The sequence below is a fragment of the Stegodyphus dumicola genome, chromosome 1 (genome assembly GCF_044657685.1).
Source record: "Stegodyphus dumicola isolate Sdum_Otavi_A_Nest chromosome 1, ASM4465768v1".
Taxonomy (NCBI): Eukaryota; Metazoa; Arthropoda; class Arachnida; order Araneae; family Eresidae; genus Stegodyphus; species Stegodyphus dumicola.
Genome location: NC_140768.1, coordinates 100,361,080 through 100,379,603, shown reverse-complemented (window position 1 = coordinate 100,379,603; position 18,524 = coordinate 100,361,080). Strand labels below are relative to the sequence as shown.

The 18,524-nt window shown below is 32.1% G+C and overlaps 1 protein-coding gene across 3 annotated transcripts in view; it reads right to left on the bottom strand.

Moving 5' to 3' along the window:
• AspRS-m (aspartyl-tRNA synthetase, mitochondrial) overlaps positions 1-18,524 on the bottom strand; it is a 141,842-nt gene that overhangs the window by 18,711 nt on the left and 104,607 nt on the right. For all 3 annotated transcript variants that reach the window (XM_035369315.2, XM_085818214.1, XM_035369314.2), the window contains exons 14-15: positions 16,494-16,573; positions 15,290-15,400 (exon numbers count right to left, since the gene is read on the bottom strand). In XM_035369315.2, coding sequence (XP_035225206.2) covers positions 15,290-15,400; positions 16,494-16,573 — 191 coding nt within the window. The remainder of the gene's footprint in view (positions 1-15,289; positions 15,401-16,493; positions 16,574-18,524) is intronic.

Genomic DNA, 18,524 nt, shown 5'->3' with positions numbered 1-18,524 from the left:
CTTAATTGACTCACTAATGCACAGTAATTCGTCTTGGAAAACACTGCATTCATGGGAATTCTAAAGAGTTTGTATTCCAGTTTAGAACCATGATGGAAAATGGCATAAGCTAATCCAACTCGATTATTAATTTTACTGCCATCTGTATAACACACAACAGGGAAATTATCATCAACAGAATTGTCATAAATGATAGTTTGAATTGGCAAACAATTGGCAGGATGAGGATCTTCAAACAACACTTTGGTATCGAACATAAATTTGCTGATGGTATCTTTAAACTTTTTGTCATTTAAAACATGAAGGTCAATCAGAGGAAATCCTGAAATTGCGAAACAGGCTTCATAGCTAATTGTTCTGTAGCCACGCACAACTCTTAGTAAAATTCTTCTTTGAATTCTGCGAATTAATCTTCTTTTCTAATGCTGTTCCCCACACTTTAGAAGCATAGCAAATAAAGGGGACAATATCCTGCTTATAAATCATATCAATAACATTAGATTTTAAACCAAAAGTATTGCAAGAGACACGATTAAGTCCTTTAAGTATATTTTCACACTTATTGAATAAATACATAATATGATTTTTCCAACAAAATTTATGATCAAGAATAACACCTAAATATTTAATTTCATTCGCCATTCGCAGTTTCAAGTAAGGTATTATCCAAATACAATTGTTGGTTTGTATAACTGACAAGCTTTCTTTTAATTATCATAATTTTAGATTTATTAGGATTGAATTCCAATTTCTGTTCTCTGGACCAATTGGAAATAATATTAAGAGTAAAAATATTAGTGAAGCGGTATCTTAACTTTAAATTAATAAACCTAAGAATACATCAATGCGAGTGGACTGTAAATTAACCTTTATTTGGCAGTTTGAGCTCTTGAACACAACACAGCACAAAGTAAAACGACAGAGTTACAATTAGTGGTTTTAAGAATGCAAGAACAAAATGCGAGTTGTGCATACAATCTACGCATTGCGAAATAATATTTCACAGACAGGCAGAGAGCTCTGGTGGCCGAAACATTCCGCCCGGCATTGAAACATCGTTTCAAACTATATAGCTTTTACAAAATGAAATTATCATAACAATATTAAATTATGCAAAAATGTATCATTAAAATATTCACAAGAAAACATAATATGAAATTATGCAATGAAACTAAATTGTTCTCAAAACAGATGCACAGAAGCCTTGATACAATTCAGGAACTTAATTCTAGTTAAAGTAAAGTACGTTATAATGCTTTAGGGAAAAAAAACTTAATCATTGATAGGCAAAACACTAAGTTTGTGAATTGGCCTTTTGAAAACTCCATTAGCAGTTTTGATCTTCACGATATGCACAATATTATCTGAGCTAGGAAAAACTTCCAGCACTCTTCCTAATTTCCATCGTAGCGGGGGTAAATTGTCTTCCTTTATGATAACTAAATCATTAACCTTTAAATTAGGTTGCATTTTCAACAATTTTGAACGTTTTTGCAAATTAGAAATGTATTCATTGGATCATCTTTTTCCAAAAGCTTTGAAACATTTTCTCAACAAGCTTCCAACGTTGCAATATAGGAATTTTTTGATCGTGTAAACTTTCTTCTGGTAAGGCAGTTAGCTGGGTACCAATTAAAAAATGGCCTGGCGTAAGTCCAGAAAATTCTGATGGATCTTCAGACAGTGGACACAAAGGTTGCGAATTTCAACAAGCTTCAATTTGAGCTAGCAATGTCGTAAATTCTTCTTGCGTTAAAAGTTGTTCACCTATGGTTCGCTTGAGATGTAACTTTGTAGATTTGACTGCAGCTTCCCACAATCCTCCAAAATGTGGCGCTGCGGGAGGATTAAATATCCACTTAATACCTTCAGTAGAGCAATATTTATTAACCAATTCATTTTCATTCAAGGAGTTTATTACTCTTTTCAATTCCTTATCTGCAGGAATAAAATTTGTGCCACAATCGCTATGCACTTCTATTGGTTTTCCTCTTCAAGATACAAAGCCCTTCAAAGCGGCAATAAATGATTCTGATGTAAGATTACCCACTAATTCAATATGTATAGCTCTTGAAGTAAAACACACGAATACACAAATGTAGCATTTCATTGGTTTTACTCCTCGACTTTGCCTGTGCTTTACTTGAAATGGCCCGGCGTAGTCAATTCCAACTTTGGAGAAAACCTTTGACGGAACGACTCTAGACGATGGTAAATCAGACATTATCTGGGTAGATGTTTTAGCTCATACACGATGACATTTCCAAATCTGTTGTCTCACAACTGACCTAGCGTGGATTATCCAATATTCTCTTCTAATTACTGATAGCAATAGCAGGGGGCCAGCATGAAGATGGGACTCATAAAAATGATTCACTATAATCTGTGTTATGTGATGTTTCTTGGGCAACAAAATAGGATATTTTCTGTCCTGCGCGATGTTGGATTGTCTTAACCTTCCTCCAACGCGTACAAGTCCATTCTTATCGATAAAGGGGTTCAAAGAAAGAATCTTACTATTTGAGTTTAATGGTTGATTCTTTTTCAGAAGATTATATTCATTAAAAAACTCATCCCTTTGAACTATTCTAACAATTGCATTTCTAGCGTATTGCAATTCTTCGGTTTTAAGGTAACCCTTAATCCTTGTTGCGGTAGATTTAGCTGAATTATTCGCAAACCAAAAACACCATGCGATGATTCTTTTAAGTTTCAAGAATGATGAAACTTCATTAAGGACTGGAATTTGCAAAGCGACTGTTCCAACTGAACAAGAAATATTTTTCTGTTGTTCCCTTAAAGACTCTTCTGAAAATGGTAAGTTGATAGAGAACGGAATATTATTTGAATTAAGCCACTGAGGACCTGTCCACCACAAGTCATGAGTAGAAAGCTCTGAAGGCAAAAGACCTCTTGATGCGCAATCAGCTGGATTTTCCTTTCCTTTTATGTGATTCCAATGCGATGAAGGTAAGACTGATTGAATTTCTGAAATGCGGTTGGCTACGAAGGTTTGCCAGCGTGTTGGTTCTTATTGTATCCAGGACAAAACTATCATTGAATCACTCCGTGCATAAATATCGTCAACATGAATTTGCAATGAATTCTGTGCAGCTTGAACCAAATGCACTAATAGAACTGCAGAGCAGAGTTCTAAATGAGGAATAGAGATTACTTTCAGGGGAGCTACGCAAGTTTTTTATGTTAGTAGCTGCACCGAAACTAAAGAATGATTTGAAGACTTTAAATAAATCACTGCGGCGTAAGCTTTCTCTGATGCGTCACAGAAACAATGAAGTTCTACACTTGTAAATTTGGGCAATAATACTCTCCTAGGAATATGAATGCATTCAAGATTTGCGATATCTTCACAATAGATTTTCCATCTTTGATTGATTTCATCTGGCAAGGGATCATCCCACGAGATTTGTAATTTCCATATATCTTGAAGCAAGATTTTTGCTGCAACTATAAAGGGTGCTAACCAACCAAGTGGATCCAAGATTTTCGAAATAGAAGATAAAATTATTCTTTTAGTAGAACACTCTCTGTTTTCGAGATTTCCTAAGTGACAAGTAAACTCGTCTTGCGTTGGATACCACTCCAAACCCAATAATTTTATTGATTTAGTATCAACTACTGTACATGAAGAATTTGAGTTCCGAGCACTCAAAGCAGTTTCCAAAATCGAGCGATCATTTGTACACCATTTATGCAATTGAAAGCCACATTTTGTAAAAGTTCACTCAGTTGTGAAATTAACTCTACTGCGTCCTCTACTGTGTTTGGACCAAATAGAATATCATCAATATAACAATTGTGTAATATTATTTCAGCTGCCTTTGGGAATTTAGTCCCTTCATCAATTGTTAGTTGTTTGAGTACGCGAGTAGCCAGGTATGAAGCGGAAGTAGTGCCGTACGTAACTGTGTACAACCTTAAGTTTTGATCGGCTTCGATGGATCATCTCTCCAAAATATTTTTTGGAAATCGCGATCTTCATCATGAATTTGAACTTGTCGATACATTTTCAATAAGTCGCTAGTAATGGCTATGGGATAGCATCTAAACCTCAAAAGAATAGTAAATAAGTAGTCTTGCACCTTGGGACCATTCATTAGGAAATATCCCTGATGTAGTTTTGGCACTAGCATTGAAAACGACGCGTAGTTTTGTGGTAAGACCGGATTCTTTTAGCACGTGATGATGAGGTATATAATAATGAAAATTTACTTTATCTAAATTATCATCGGATAATTCTTCCATGTGTCCCAAGTGATAAATATTCGGACATGAAATTTTTATATTGTTGATATACTTCAGGAGTTTTTATTAGTTTTTGTTCCAGACTAAGAAAGTTGAGAAAGGCTGATGGTCTGGAATTACCCAACTCATTTCCTTTAGGCTTGAATGGCAGTTTTACTGAGTAATGACCATTTTCACTACGCACGTGATTTTCCACGAAATGATTTTCACACAATCTTTTCTCTTTAGCTAAAGGTTTCGATGTGGGAATTTGTTCCAAATCCCAAAATGATTTAACTAATTCCTCCGTGTTTACGTTTAGCGTATTGACCGAAACCTGCTTACGATTTGGGAATTCAAAATGTGTAGTTCCAGCAGTAGTGTTTGCCCCTTTTAATTACCTCGCCTTTGATTAAAGTAAGGAATACATTAACTCCAAGCAAAATATCAATTTCTCCCGATTCATGAAATGTAGGATCTGCTAAAGTTAAATCTTCGAAACTTTCATATAAGTTCAAAGGTAATGTTACACTTGGAATGTTTCCTGTAATTTTGTCTATTATGTAAGCGGACATTGAAATTCTGTAATTAGTATTAAAATGATGTGTAAACAACAACTCAACTTCTCCAGTAGTAGTTGTATTGAAAGTACCTAAGCATGACACTAATATCTTCGAATCCTTTATGCTCAATCCTAAATTGATAGCTGTTTTCCGACGAATGAATGATTTTTCACGACCTGAATCTAGTAAACATGTACAATTTATGAATTCATTTTTTGAGTTTTGAACCTTAATTAAAGCAGTACACAAAAGTACATGACTACGTTTACCATTAACATGAGCTCCAAAATGTTGATTTTCATAGTTGTTTGCACAAACAGTTGGAGAAACCCCACTCAAGTTGTTTTCTGGTTTAATTTGCGATTTCAGAACAAACACTTGTGCTTCCGGTGAAGGGAATCTAGATGTATTTTTTTGTTTGATATTATTTTCTAAATGCATGCTTAAAATGAATGATGATTTTCTAATGATGCTTAAAACAATGCTTGCAGGTATTTGCACTCTTACACATTTTAACTTTATGGACATTAGACAAGCAATTAAAAAAAAAAGTTTATTAGTCTTAACAAACTCTTCGTTTTTGCACTGGTAAATTTAAAAAATTAGAACACCTGTATAAAAAATGATCTTCTTTACAAAATAAGCAAGTAGAATTAGTAATCAGATAAGTAACCCTATTATAAACTGGTTTATCTGATTTATGCGTTTTACTAATTAAAGGTTTACGGTTCTGTAATGTTCTAGCGTAATTCTTCAAAAATTCTATCAAGTCATTCAACTTTGGTATTTCGTCTTTTTTTAATTGATGCTCCCACCACAACTTTGTCGAAATGTCAAGTTTTTGCAAAATAATATACAACAACAAAATATCACTAAAATTATCTATCCTTTGATCAAATATTTCCAATGAGCGAGTTATTTTGTTTATGTTATCTACTGAACTTAATATCGAGGATGCAGATTCCGTTTGTATTTGTGAAACGTTAAGAATTCTTTTAATAAAAGCAAATATCTGTTCTCTCTTATTAGAAAATCTCTCTTCTAGTAAATTCCAAGCAATACTGAAATTTTGATCAGCTATGGGAATTGACTGAATAATGCGATAAGCATCATTTTTCAAAGAACTCTTTAAATTTTGTAATTTTTGAGCTCCAGAAAGATTTGGATTGTTACGAACACTAGCGTTAAATAAATCTTTAAATGTTATCCATTCAGTTAAATTTCCACTAAATGTTGGCAAAGATAATTTTGGTAACTTTAAACTATCAGAGATTGATTCAGGTACGACAGGTTTATCGCCATTTGCATTTACAACCTTGTAAATCTTTAACTTACGAATAATTTTTAAGTGAACCTCATCAATTTTCTCTAAAATTGACTGTTCTTCCTCAACGAAAGTGTCTATTTTATTATCATCACAATTTGTATAAATTTCTCTAAATAGAGATTTAAAATCTTCCTTAAAGATTTTACAGTTTAAGATTAATTCAGCTTCAGTATTATCTAAGTTATCATAATCTATTCTTTCGATGAATTTCCTTAACTGCATTTTCAAAATTCTCTTTTGCTTTTTTTCTATATCTGACATTTTGAAAATATTCTAAATTCTCGATTTTACTAATACTTTAATCACAAAAATAGTAGCAATAACAAAATCTCAAATGCAATTAAAATGCGTTAACTATTTCACTCACCTCGTACACTGTATCCATTACGAAACTCTTGAGAATTCTAAACCGAAAGTAACACCATTACGAACACATAGAATTCTCATTCACAAGCGCGGGTTTTTCTCGAAGCTCTGGCGTAGGACGGAACAGAATAATGTAGCGAAGCGGTATCTTAACTTTAAATTAATAAACCTAAGAATACATCAATGCGAGTGGACTGTAAATTAACCTTTATTTGGCAGTTTGAGCTCTCGAACACAACATAGCACAAAGTAAAATGACAGAGTTACAATTAGCAGTTTTAAGAATGCAAGAACAAAATGCGAGCTGCGCGTACAATTTGCGCATTGCGAAATAATATCTCACAGACAGGCAGAGAGCTCTGGTGGCCGAAACAAGTGTTCTGAGCTGTATTAAACAGAATAATGGGACACTTCTCTTGAAAACAAATTAGTAGATCATCAGCAAAAACAATTGTTTTACAACTAGGACAATATGAGAGTCTATTGAGTAGATCATTCATAATTAAATTCCACAGTAAAGGTCCGAAAACCGATCCTTGAGAGAAACCTTTTTCCAAAATGCGGGAGGAAGGAACATGGCCAAAAGTGAGCAATGATGCAGAAAATCTTTAATAAGATGGAAAATATAACACGGAATACCAGCTTTCCTTACAAAAAAAAAAAAAATCCCAGGCCACCAGGCGTGGTCGAAAGCACCTTTGATATCAAGAAACACTAAAACTGTGTGTAAATTTCTCTTCTTACTTTCCTCCACTATGTCTTTTAAGTACAAAACAGCATCTTCACAATTCTTATGAGGGATGAAAATAAACTGTGCTTTGTTTAGCAGTTTTTTATTATGCAAGAACCAGGTTAATTCTAAACTTCAGACAGGTATTGAAGATTTTGGAGAATAAATTTGGAAACATTCTATGAACTTGCTTCAAAATTTCATTTGAAATAAAATCAAGACCAGGAGCTTTATTGCATTTAAGGTTTTCTATAACACTATTAATTTCTGACATAGTAAATGGAGGATCTGGATTAGCAACATAATTTAATGAAGCTTCAGCCCTAAACATTCTATGAAATGAATTATCCATGTTAAACGGCTCCATGAGAAATCTTCTGTTAAGAACCTCATTAGTAGTTTCTTCTAGCGACTTTGTACAATTACCAGACGGGAGATAAATTCCTCTGACTTCCATTCCTTTCATAAAATTTTTTTTTTATACCATTCGCATATATTTTTTTCCAAACATTCCTTTCATTTATACTCATGAGGATTTCTCTTCAAGAATTAAGCTTTGCATCCTAGAGCTTTAAGCTGTAATTATGTCTTAAGTGAAGATATTTTTGTTTATATAACTTTCTAAGAGTAGGGTTACAATTTTGTTGAAACCTACGTCTAGCAGCGTTAACTTCCTTTCTCATACATTCGATTTGAGTAGCCCACCAAGGTACCTTATGAACTCTTGGTTTTTTTAGAGGCATAGAAGCCTTGGATGCGTTATAGAGAATCAGGCCAAAATTTTCTAGTTGAGAGTTTAATACATGCTTATCCGTACAGCACTCAATAGACTGCAACAACTCATCAATCGACTGCTTACAAGTATTGTAAAAAATATTCTAGTTAGCTTTCTTTACACTGAAGACAATCTTGCTGGTTTTTTCTGTCATAGAGAGTGTTATTAGAAGCCACAGATAGTTCAAACTCAATTGTACAATGATCAGAAAGAGATTCATAATCTGGTTGACACCAACACAAAATATCTGCAAGAAGATCAGATCCCACAACCGTAATATCAATATAGCTTGAACCTTGAGTACTACAGAAAGTAGGATCGCAGTCTTCATTTATAATGAACGAATTATTCATACTTAAAAATTCACAAAGTTTAACAACTCGAGAATCTAAAACTGGACTATGCCAAATTTCAGATTTGGTGTTGGCATCCATAGTCCAAATCAATCTGTTACAATTTTTTGAAGCTAATGCTACATTAATTTCATGCAAATCCAAGTCGATATTTCTATTAGGTTCAAAATAATAGGAAAAAAAGATAAAATCATGAGTATTGAGAGTAACATGAAGAAACATCATATTATAATCAAGATTATTAATATCAAGCAGAGTAGACAGCTTTTGATTCCGTACAATAATAGCAGCTTTAATGGTATCGCTATTAGCATCAAAGTAAACCCAGTAAGAGAAAAGCAAGTTGCGAAGAGAGCATTTATAAGAGTGAGGCTCCTGAACAAGAGCGATATCAATGTTAGAATTTCCCATATTTAAAACAAGCTGCTGAGTAGCCATTTTCGAACGACGAAGATTAAGTTGAACAATTTTAAGAACAGAAATGGGGAAGTTAGCCATAATTAATTTGAGAAATAATTCTATTCTTCTTAAAAATATGAGAAGGACAATTTTCGGAGAAAGGCTTATGCTTGACATCAACTTTCTTGCCAACATCCTTGATTTTGCTATTACAACGAGTGCAATTTACACAAACTTGGGTTTCTTGAGTTTGGCAGAGCTCACTTTTATGTTCTCTTGCACATTTGAAGCAAGCAACAGAATTTTTGCAGTTAGCTCCTTTGTGATTATAGCCAAGGCAAAAGCATGTATTTATTATGATAAACTCCTCTACTTTATAAGTCGACCACTCAAAATGCAAATACTCAAAAGATAGGCATTTTCTGTATAGCTCGTGTTTCATTTCGATAACGATATACTTTGTTTTAGAATTTTCTAAGAGTAAAACAGAATTTCATGTCATTAATACATTCATTATGATAAAAAATGTCAGGATTTTGATCAAAGAGAACAGTTAATACAATTTTTTCATCAATTTCATTTGGCACATTTTTAATGAGTAGGATTTTTCTGTCTTGGAAGAGAAGAAATTAGTTCAGGTTTGTTGTTGATTTGATCTTTTAGTTTATCAAGATCAGCTGAGGAAGAGCATTGCACTAAAATTCTGCTATTAGAAATCGTCCTAATATTTTTTATACCTAATTTCTTTTCTGTAGGATTAATAAAGTTTCTATTCGGCATTTTTCCCCCCACCAAAGCCCAGTTCCGTTGGCATTGGAAACTTGAACTGCTGTATATCCTTGTTTTTCTATAATATTTTGAAATTTTTCAGGAAATGTCCAAGCAGCTTCATAATAAGCCGATGCAGATTCTCCAAATTCTTATGCTATGAATTGCAAAACACTTTTTGGAATTTTCAAACCAACCTTTACTTACTAGGAAATCTGGGTTGACAGAGTGTTCTCCATGTTCTTTGAGGTGCTTGAAAATTTTGAGTGCATTTTGTTTAATGATATTACCATCCAACAAAATTCTTTTTTTGACAGCTATCATCAATCCAAATGCTGAATGCCTTTTCCATCTTCTCAATTATCGCTGGCCCCAAGGGGCAAACTGCACGTTTTGAGGTTTTTGAAGATCCTGCAGCAGCTGCATTTCTTATTTCTTTTTCATTTTTCTTAATAGTCCAGACTGTTTCTTCATTCCAATTAAAAATTTTTCCTATGTGAAATGCCTTTTCTCCTTTTAAAAGACATTCCAAGATTTGTATCTGTACTTCTAAAGAAATGAATTTCCTCTTATACGTTGTTTTCTTATCTTTATTGGACATGTTTGGGGACTGAAATTTAATATCTTAAAGACAAAAAAGTTATTTTTCAACACTGGCTTGACACAGACTACTGACCAGCAGCACCAGACACTTTTGTTTTCAGGCCATGGATTCGAATTTTGGAAGCGAAACGTGCAGGTTGTGCGTTTTAGAGCACTCATTGTGACCTCATGTTCACCTTCTGCGATAGAGAGGTTTCTTCACTGCTATCTGAGGACATTTGTTCGTACGGGTAGCGGATCTTGGAAGATAACTAGCATAACTTACAAAACAAGGATTCTTATATGTTAAATGATTATATGGGTACTTTGCACAATATGAAAAAACTTGGTGCAGAGGTCGTTTAATTTTTTGGATTGCTTGAGCAATGTTCTTATCATGTTAGAGCCAAACCGTGTTGTAGGAGGGTTCTAGTAATTTATGAATCGTGTTATAGCGAAACTGTGTTACAGGATGCCATGCTGTAGGAGAGCTACCTGTACATACAATATCTGTCAATCATGGGTGAGAACAAATGGCATTTATTTTCTCCCTAGATGCTTGGTTAAATGTCATTATCTTTGAGCAAGTAAAATAGAGACCTTTTTGAAAATAAAAGTATGCATGTATCTATATAGAAGGTTACAATTATAAAAGGCTTTATATAAAGCTATAACAAATTTAAAAAGGCTATAACAAATAACAAATTTAATTGAAATAATACTTTGTTATTTGCCATTATATTTTCACACATTTTTAATCTGTCAACATAATAACAATTATATGTTTAGTACTGAATTTTGAAAGCGAAATGACATATGTTTAATTATAAATCAAAAATTTACATCACAGACTATGGTAAACTGAAGTAGAATATATATATATATATATATATATATATATATATATATATATATATATATATATAAAAAAAAAAATCTAGAAGGTTTTAGATTTTAACAGTCGCTTAAAAGGGTTTAAGTTTTTTAACACTCTCTCTGAGCTTTGCAGTCTACTTAGTCTGCTGTTGCACTCACTCCTGCTAGACCATTTGTTTTGCCTTTTTAGCTTCATTATTAAGCATAATTTTCTTCACATTTATGCCATATACAATTCAACAGCAAAATTACAAAATTTAGAATTCCCGATACAGTGTTAAGTGTTGGCATGCATTTATACAAGGTGAGACCGAAAAGTAAGGTGACTGATGTCATAATAATAACTGTATTATATATATATATATATCTTACTGTCCTTTAAAGTGTCTACAATACACTGTCTACAATACACTTCTGACAACGTTCATACAAGTTCTGGAAACTTTTAATAAAGTCCTCCTTTGAGACTGTGTTAAGTTCCTTTGTAACAGCAGCTTGAATGTCTGAGATGCTTGAAAATCGGTGTCCCTTTAGTGCCAATTTCAGTTGTGGAAAGATTATAAAGTCTGCTGGAGGAAGATCAGGGGAATAAGGAGGGTAAAATAAATCCATAACTTTTTGCTGCGCAAGGAACCACTAAAGGGACACCGATTTTTAAGCATCTCAGACATTCAAACTGCTGTTACCAAAGAACTTAACACAGTTTCAAAGGCGGACTTTTTCAAAAGTTTCCAGAACTTGTATGAACATTGTCAGAAGTGCATTGTAGACAGCGGGAACTACTTTGAAGGAGAGTGATATATTTATATGTAAATATATACAGTTATTATTACGACATCAGTCACCTTATTTTTCGGTCTCACCTTGTATATATTTTTTCACTCTTTTCTCAGTTCATCATATCAGTGTTCAGTTTTCTTAGTAAGATTGATAGCAAAAACATTTTTTGTCTTTTTATTATTAATTTTTTGCAGGTTAACATTATTTATTAAATACTACAACTTTCACACTTACGTGACATAAAATTCAATTCAACAGCAAAGTCATCAGATATTTAAAGATAGCATATCTTTAGAATTTTCCACAGACAGTCTCATGTGCTTGAGATAAAAATGTTTTATTCTGACTTTCAAATCGTTGAGTTTGTTAATAAAAAAATTATTAAAGTTTTACAAAATATGAAACAGACAATAAAATAAATTTGAAATTCAAAATTCGGGCTTCCATGAGCACATGTTTGGATAGAGATCTTTGTTAATCAAAATTTGATAGCTCTAGGTTCTGTTATTTTTTCACACTGCAAAAAACATTCATACATTCATGCAGATTATTAATTATTTAATTTCTTTAAAAATAATTCAGAACGATAATATTTAGCAGCAACAATCTGAAAAGTAATATGCCGTTTATAGTGATTCAACACAGAATGCCATTTCAAGACTAATAGCCCCATTAGGGATAATGCCCCTTTTGGGCTAAGGCATATAATATTATAATAATAAAAACTTTATTAATTTATATATATATGTAAGGTAAAAATATGAAAGCAAACTTCTAATTGCCTATAACATCTTTTATTTTTTATTTAATTTGGGGACTTCTCCTCTCTATGTCTTAGAAATAGCGCCGTAAGTCTAAACTGCATCATTCAAATGAATCATCCAATCTTATGTAATGCTTAATGCAGCTATCTCTTGCCCAATCAAAATAACTGTAAATCAAAACTTTTTTGACTCCCTTTCTTCTTCCTCTGAGCTGAGTTGTCACTTTTGCTTGTGCTTTCCTCCTGGCCAGACACTTTGCTGCAATCATCTATGCTATGATCGCTTCTATCGCAAAAGTATCAAATTTGTTCTAGAAATAGACATGATTGGAGTGCCAAGTAAATTGCGGCCACAAATGTGAATTTAATTAACAGGTGGAATTAAAACCAGCTTGACTGCTTCTTCTTCAAAATGGATGGACGTTTTAAGTATCAATTATCTTCATAATAAGCATTTCTACACATCTACATCTCAGTGTTTGTACATCAGTGCTTCCAAAATTGTGCTTTTATTACACACACACACACACATATATATTTAAAACCAGGTTTGTGAGTGATAGGCATTCAAAAATGGAATGTTAGACAATGCAACATTTCACACTACTAAATCTTCTCCATTCAAATCATTTTCTGTTCACGACATCTTCTGAATTTTCAAAAACAAATATCTGTATCTGAATCTGAATAATTTTTTTTTATTTGATAAAGGATTTTCATTTCAAGATTCAGAAACCTCATTAAAAAATGTGCTTTACTTTGATGAAATTTCTAGCTGTAACATACATTCAAAATATAGCAATAAAAATTCCTGGAAAAACTGCCAAATTCATATTATTCATACTGCTATCTATAACAAGAAAAATTAACTAATTTGTGATATCAAATCATTTGCAATGTTAAAAATCATTAGATTGTTCCAAAGAATGAGCCCACTTCATCTGCACACATTGCAGCAAAAATCTAATTCATGAGTGGGACTTGTTTCTTACCATTTAGGCAGAAATTTATAATATGAGCTGTGTTTGTTTGTGGTCACTGTGGCGTGTAATTGGAATGCAAGCTGAGCTCGTTAATGATCATCAAAAGGCAAATTTACGGCTAGATATGCAAATTTTTAAATGTAAAACATAATTATGTGGAGATGTAAAACTATGGTACATTATATATTTTCTAGACTAGTTTTAGTAAAAACCATGATGCTTCAAAATAAACCAAGATGTGACTGGCCAAGGTTTATTATGTGGAGATAAGACCAGGAAGTGTTTGAGAATAACATACCAAGACAAGTTTCTAATACTACCCCGTGTTTTCAATTAAAACAATCTTTCATGTGGGCATACAATTTCTATCAAATGAATAAAATGTAAGACTATGTTCTCATTGACTGTATGGTATGCTCTACTCACAAGCACAGAAAAATAAAATACAGTGTGCATGAGTTTACACTGCTTCTTCATAATGGTGCTTTATTCTATTTCTTATATGCTCATCATAATAATATGAATACCTAGATTAAAAATTTCAAAAAGCTAAGGGCAAAAACTTCTGCCTATTAACTTAATACGGTACAAAATCTGGGATCGGACAAAATTTACAAAGATAAAGTTCAATCAAAATCGTAAAAAAAACAACCTTATATTTAGCGTAGGTATAATGAAACACTCAATCGATTTCGAGGGCAGCTAAAGGTCCCTCCTCATCAGGAGAAAGAAATAATTTCTTCTTATTTCTTTCTCCTGATGAGGAGGGACCTTTAGCTGCCCTCGAAATCGATTGAGTGTCCCTCCTCATCAGGAGAAAGAAATAATTTCTTCTTATTTCTTTCTCCTGATGAGGAGGGACCTTTAGCTGCCCTCGAAATCGATTGAGTGTTTCATTATACCTACGCTAAATATAAGGTTGTTTTTTTACGATTTTGATTGTCACATTAGCGTGTTTCTCTTCTAGTCTATAAAGTTCAATATTTATTTGTTTACTTTATTAAATTTTTTTTTTACTATAAGTTGTTTTAAGTTGCTTTATTTTTTGTGGTAATATCTTCTCTTTAATTCTAGAGAAAGGCATAATTTCTTGTTCAGTAACAAAGTTCCATTCTTCAAGTCCTATTATTGCCATGTTGAGAATTCCCATTAAATTGTCAATCGAAATTTTAGTTAATTGATGATTTGGGATGCCCATCATATTTGGGTGAAAACGTGCATTATTCAAAATTTGATAGCTCTAGGTACTGTTGTTTTATCACAATGCGAGAAACATACACACATTTACGCAGATTCTTCATTATTTAATTTCTTTAAATATAATGTAGTGCTCTAATATTTGCAGGCAACAATTTAAAAAGTGAACTGACATTTATAGTGAAACAACATAAATGAAATTAATAGTCCTGCTGGACAAATTGCCCCTTTGGACTAAAAAGGGAGTTGTTGATGGTCCAGAGGTGTGGATTTTAGATCATTCTGGGTATTGTACGCCGGGATTTTGGACTTAGTATTGTATTTATTGGTAATATTTGGTAATCCTGTACCTTTCCCCCCCCCCATGAGTCATGGACCTCCATAAATTTTTGCCATATTTGTCAGTAAATATTCTCATTTGCTACTTAGTAATGCTACAGACGTGGAAATGCTGAACTGTTTTGGAATACTCAAGTATTTACGCTTAGTGATTTTTCTTCAATATATGGAAAAACGATATTAATTACCAAATATTAGAGGTAAATCAACTAGAATGGAAATTTAAGCATATGAAACTTATACCTTCAAAACTTCTTCAAGAATATATTTTTGAAGATAAGCATCATGTATTCGTATAGATCCACCTCCTATTTCTTGGCCATTTAACACCAAGTCATAATGCTGAGCTCTGGCCTATAGTCAGAAAAAGAAAATGCACTGAAATCCAACAATCACTAGTTTGCTCCTAATTTAATTAAAAAAGTATTCAGAGATTATTCTATATGTTATGAAAAATTTATATAATATCATAATAAAAGATCTGAAATATTTGTTATATAAAAGTTGTATTTATTTGCCTTTATCTACAAAATCTAATTCATTAAAATACAATGATTTAATAAATGCATTTTAGTTAAATATAACGACTCTAGATGATTTGACAACAATAATAAAACTTGATGTACCTTATCAGTATTGAAGAATATATAAAACCACGTTTTAAAAGCAGTAATGTGACAAAAATTCTATTTCCTTTAAATATTATTAACATAAAATGGGATCAGTTTATCAAGTTATATTTTCATACAATGCAATTATATGCTTAAAAAATAGATGAAAATTTCATAAGGAAAAATTTATATTCTTATAAATTTATTTAACTTTTATAAACTGCATTAAAATATATTTTTACACACGCATATATATACACATAATCTGAGGATAAGAAATTGTAACAGCTGGAGTAAAAGATCCAGTGATTTTGTTAATGCTTCTGTTGGTCACAGAATAAAGCAGATATAATTAGATACACATATCAAAGGATCATAGAGTATTTTATTAAGGTTTATTTGGAAAAATCATTATGACACTAGTTAAACTTAAAGATTACAAGTTTTTTTTTTATGTATTAAGCTCTCATTTATCATTACCAAGAAGTATGATGGAAAAACAAGTGTTCATGCAGTAGTCGGCTGCATGAACACTTGCAGGAAAGGAATTTTAAAATTCTTTGTCATAGCGAAGATGTAACACTGTGAGAATATAAGTAGTTGGATTAGTGGGGAAAGGGGAAGAGAAAAAAAGGAAGCTGAAAAATGCAACTTGTAAATAAATCTTGGAGGGACTATAAAAGAATAAAAACTGAAAGTGAGTATATAAACAAGGACTGAGTTTATTGTAAATAAACAAGAACTAAGTTTATCTTTTTAATCAGAAGAATTATTTTTATGACAGAATAAGTTTTAGAATTGCTTCAATCCACTTATTTGAATATAAAAATATTTACCTTACAAGGATCAGTATAAATTAAGTCTATATCATTAGGATAAGGTGCGGTAAAAGGATGATGAGTTGATTCAAAAGAACCTAAAGAGTGAGAAAACATTTAAATAAATAATTTCCTTATTAAAACTGTAAAACTGCATTTTCATTTTTGAGAAAATAAAATATAAAAGCCGACTTCTCAATAATTTCCTCCACCACTCCCCCCCCCCCAAATTCCCCTCTGAACTATTGATAACTCAAATTAAAATTGAAATTTTACATATACTTCTAGCAATGCATTGTTAATCATAATGTTTTCAAGAATGACAAATAAAATAAAAGAGTTCCTTATAGATGATCACTGATTAACATGGTATTAGTACAGCTGGATTTTAAAATTTTAATATTGCATAGATAATTGATTTTAGATTAAAATGTACATTTTATGATATGAATGAAAAGATGTTTATTAAAAACCACGAACTAAAGCAACATTTCAGACATTTTAATTAAAAATTTTATTGATTCAATTACACTAAATGCTGTTGATTTTGAATGAAATATACGATTTCATATTAGCAATGATCTCTAAATTTTTAAATATCAAGATTTGTCTGTGAGTTAAGATGACTTTAAAATCTCACATCAGTATACATTAGAATATAAATCTAACCCTCATTAAAATAACAATAGCTAGATTTTTAAAATGATATATGGGACATGAAAGTGAGGAAAAAGTATGAATTCATGCAATTATCTCCCATGTAACTATAACTGTATTTTTTGAATTGCATATAAAAAATTATATCTGACATAAAATCCATAGAGTAGCTTCAAAAGTTCTGTCATTTCTAGTAATCCAGTTTTTTTGTAAAACGCTAACAGAAAAGCACATACACATATGGAAAAAAACGGCCATTTCTTGTGCAAAGGAATGTGAGGTCTACATACTACACTGAAACTGCAGTGATGTGAGTAGTGGTTTCAAAATGGTGAGTGACCTATCAGGTGAGAAACATATATGTAATTAATTGTTCTATGAATTCTGCAAAAGATGTGTAGCAAAGTTAGCAACAAACAATTCTAATGAAGTGTACTTCATATTAGTACATGTAAGATCATGACAGGAGCAGTTAAAAAATTCCAAAATGGTGATTTTTTTTACAATATGCTCTAGGATTTGAATGACCTACTCATACTGATCAAGTGAAGCTTCAAGCTACAATCTGCATCATATACTGGATGAAGTTGAAGAAATATCAGGCATAAATCATAAAATAATTCTCTGGCATTTGCATGCAATAAGAGCTGGGAAACGAATCTTGCAAGCTTAAACCCTTTCCAGACAGGCATCTCATTCTTTATGAACATCTCTCACATTTGGTCATCCCGCCAACGCATCACTGGAAGACCACTAGATGGCACTATGTGTCAATTACTTTTGAAGTGAATATAGTTTTAGAATCCTGACCTTCAGTTTGATTACATTCTGCCTAACTTTGGTTACAGCTGTTTATGGAAAGGAGGGAAAGCTTAATATAAAAAAAAAAAACAGAACTAGGCTCTTTAACTTGCCACGTGATATAAACATTCCAGTTTCTGATATCCCTTTGAATCCTTTTTTTTTTTTTTTTTTTAAATTTTCTTTTTTACTACTATGTATGGTCTTTTAGGGTTACTATGTGAGGTTCTGTTACACTTCACGCTGCTTTTATTCCTTATATTTCACATACTCTTTTTTATTTCAGAATGTCGTGACTTGTTTATTATAGCCAAAAAGCATTATTTATCAGAGGAAAGATATGCTCACATGGTAAACGAGCCAATTAGTGACTTGAATGAGAGTGATGATTCATTTATAGCATTAGAGAGTGATATTTACAGAGATTCTGATATGGACATTTTGTCATTCCACTTCTCATGAAAGATATTTTTATTTCTTCTTTTAAACAGTCTTTCTTGTATATCCTAAATTAATGTTAAAGTTTATTAATGCAGTTTGTCAATTAAATTTTAAAAATAATTTGAACAGCACTTCCAAAAATTATTTCTC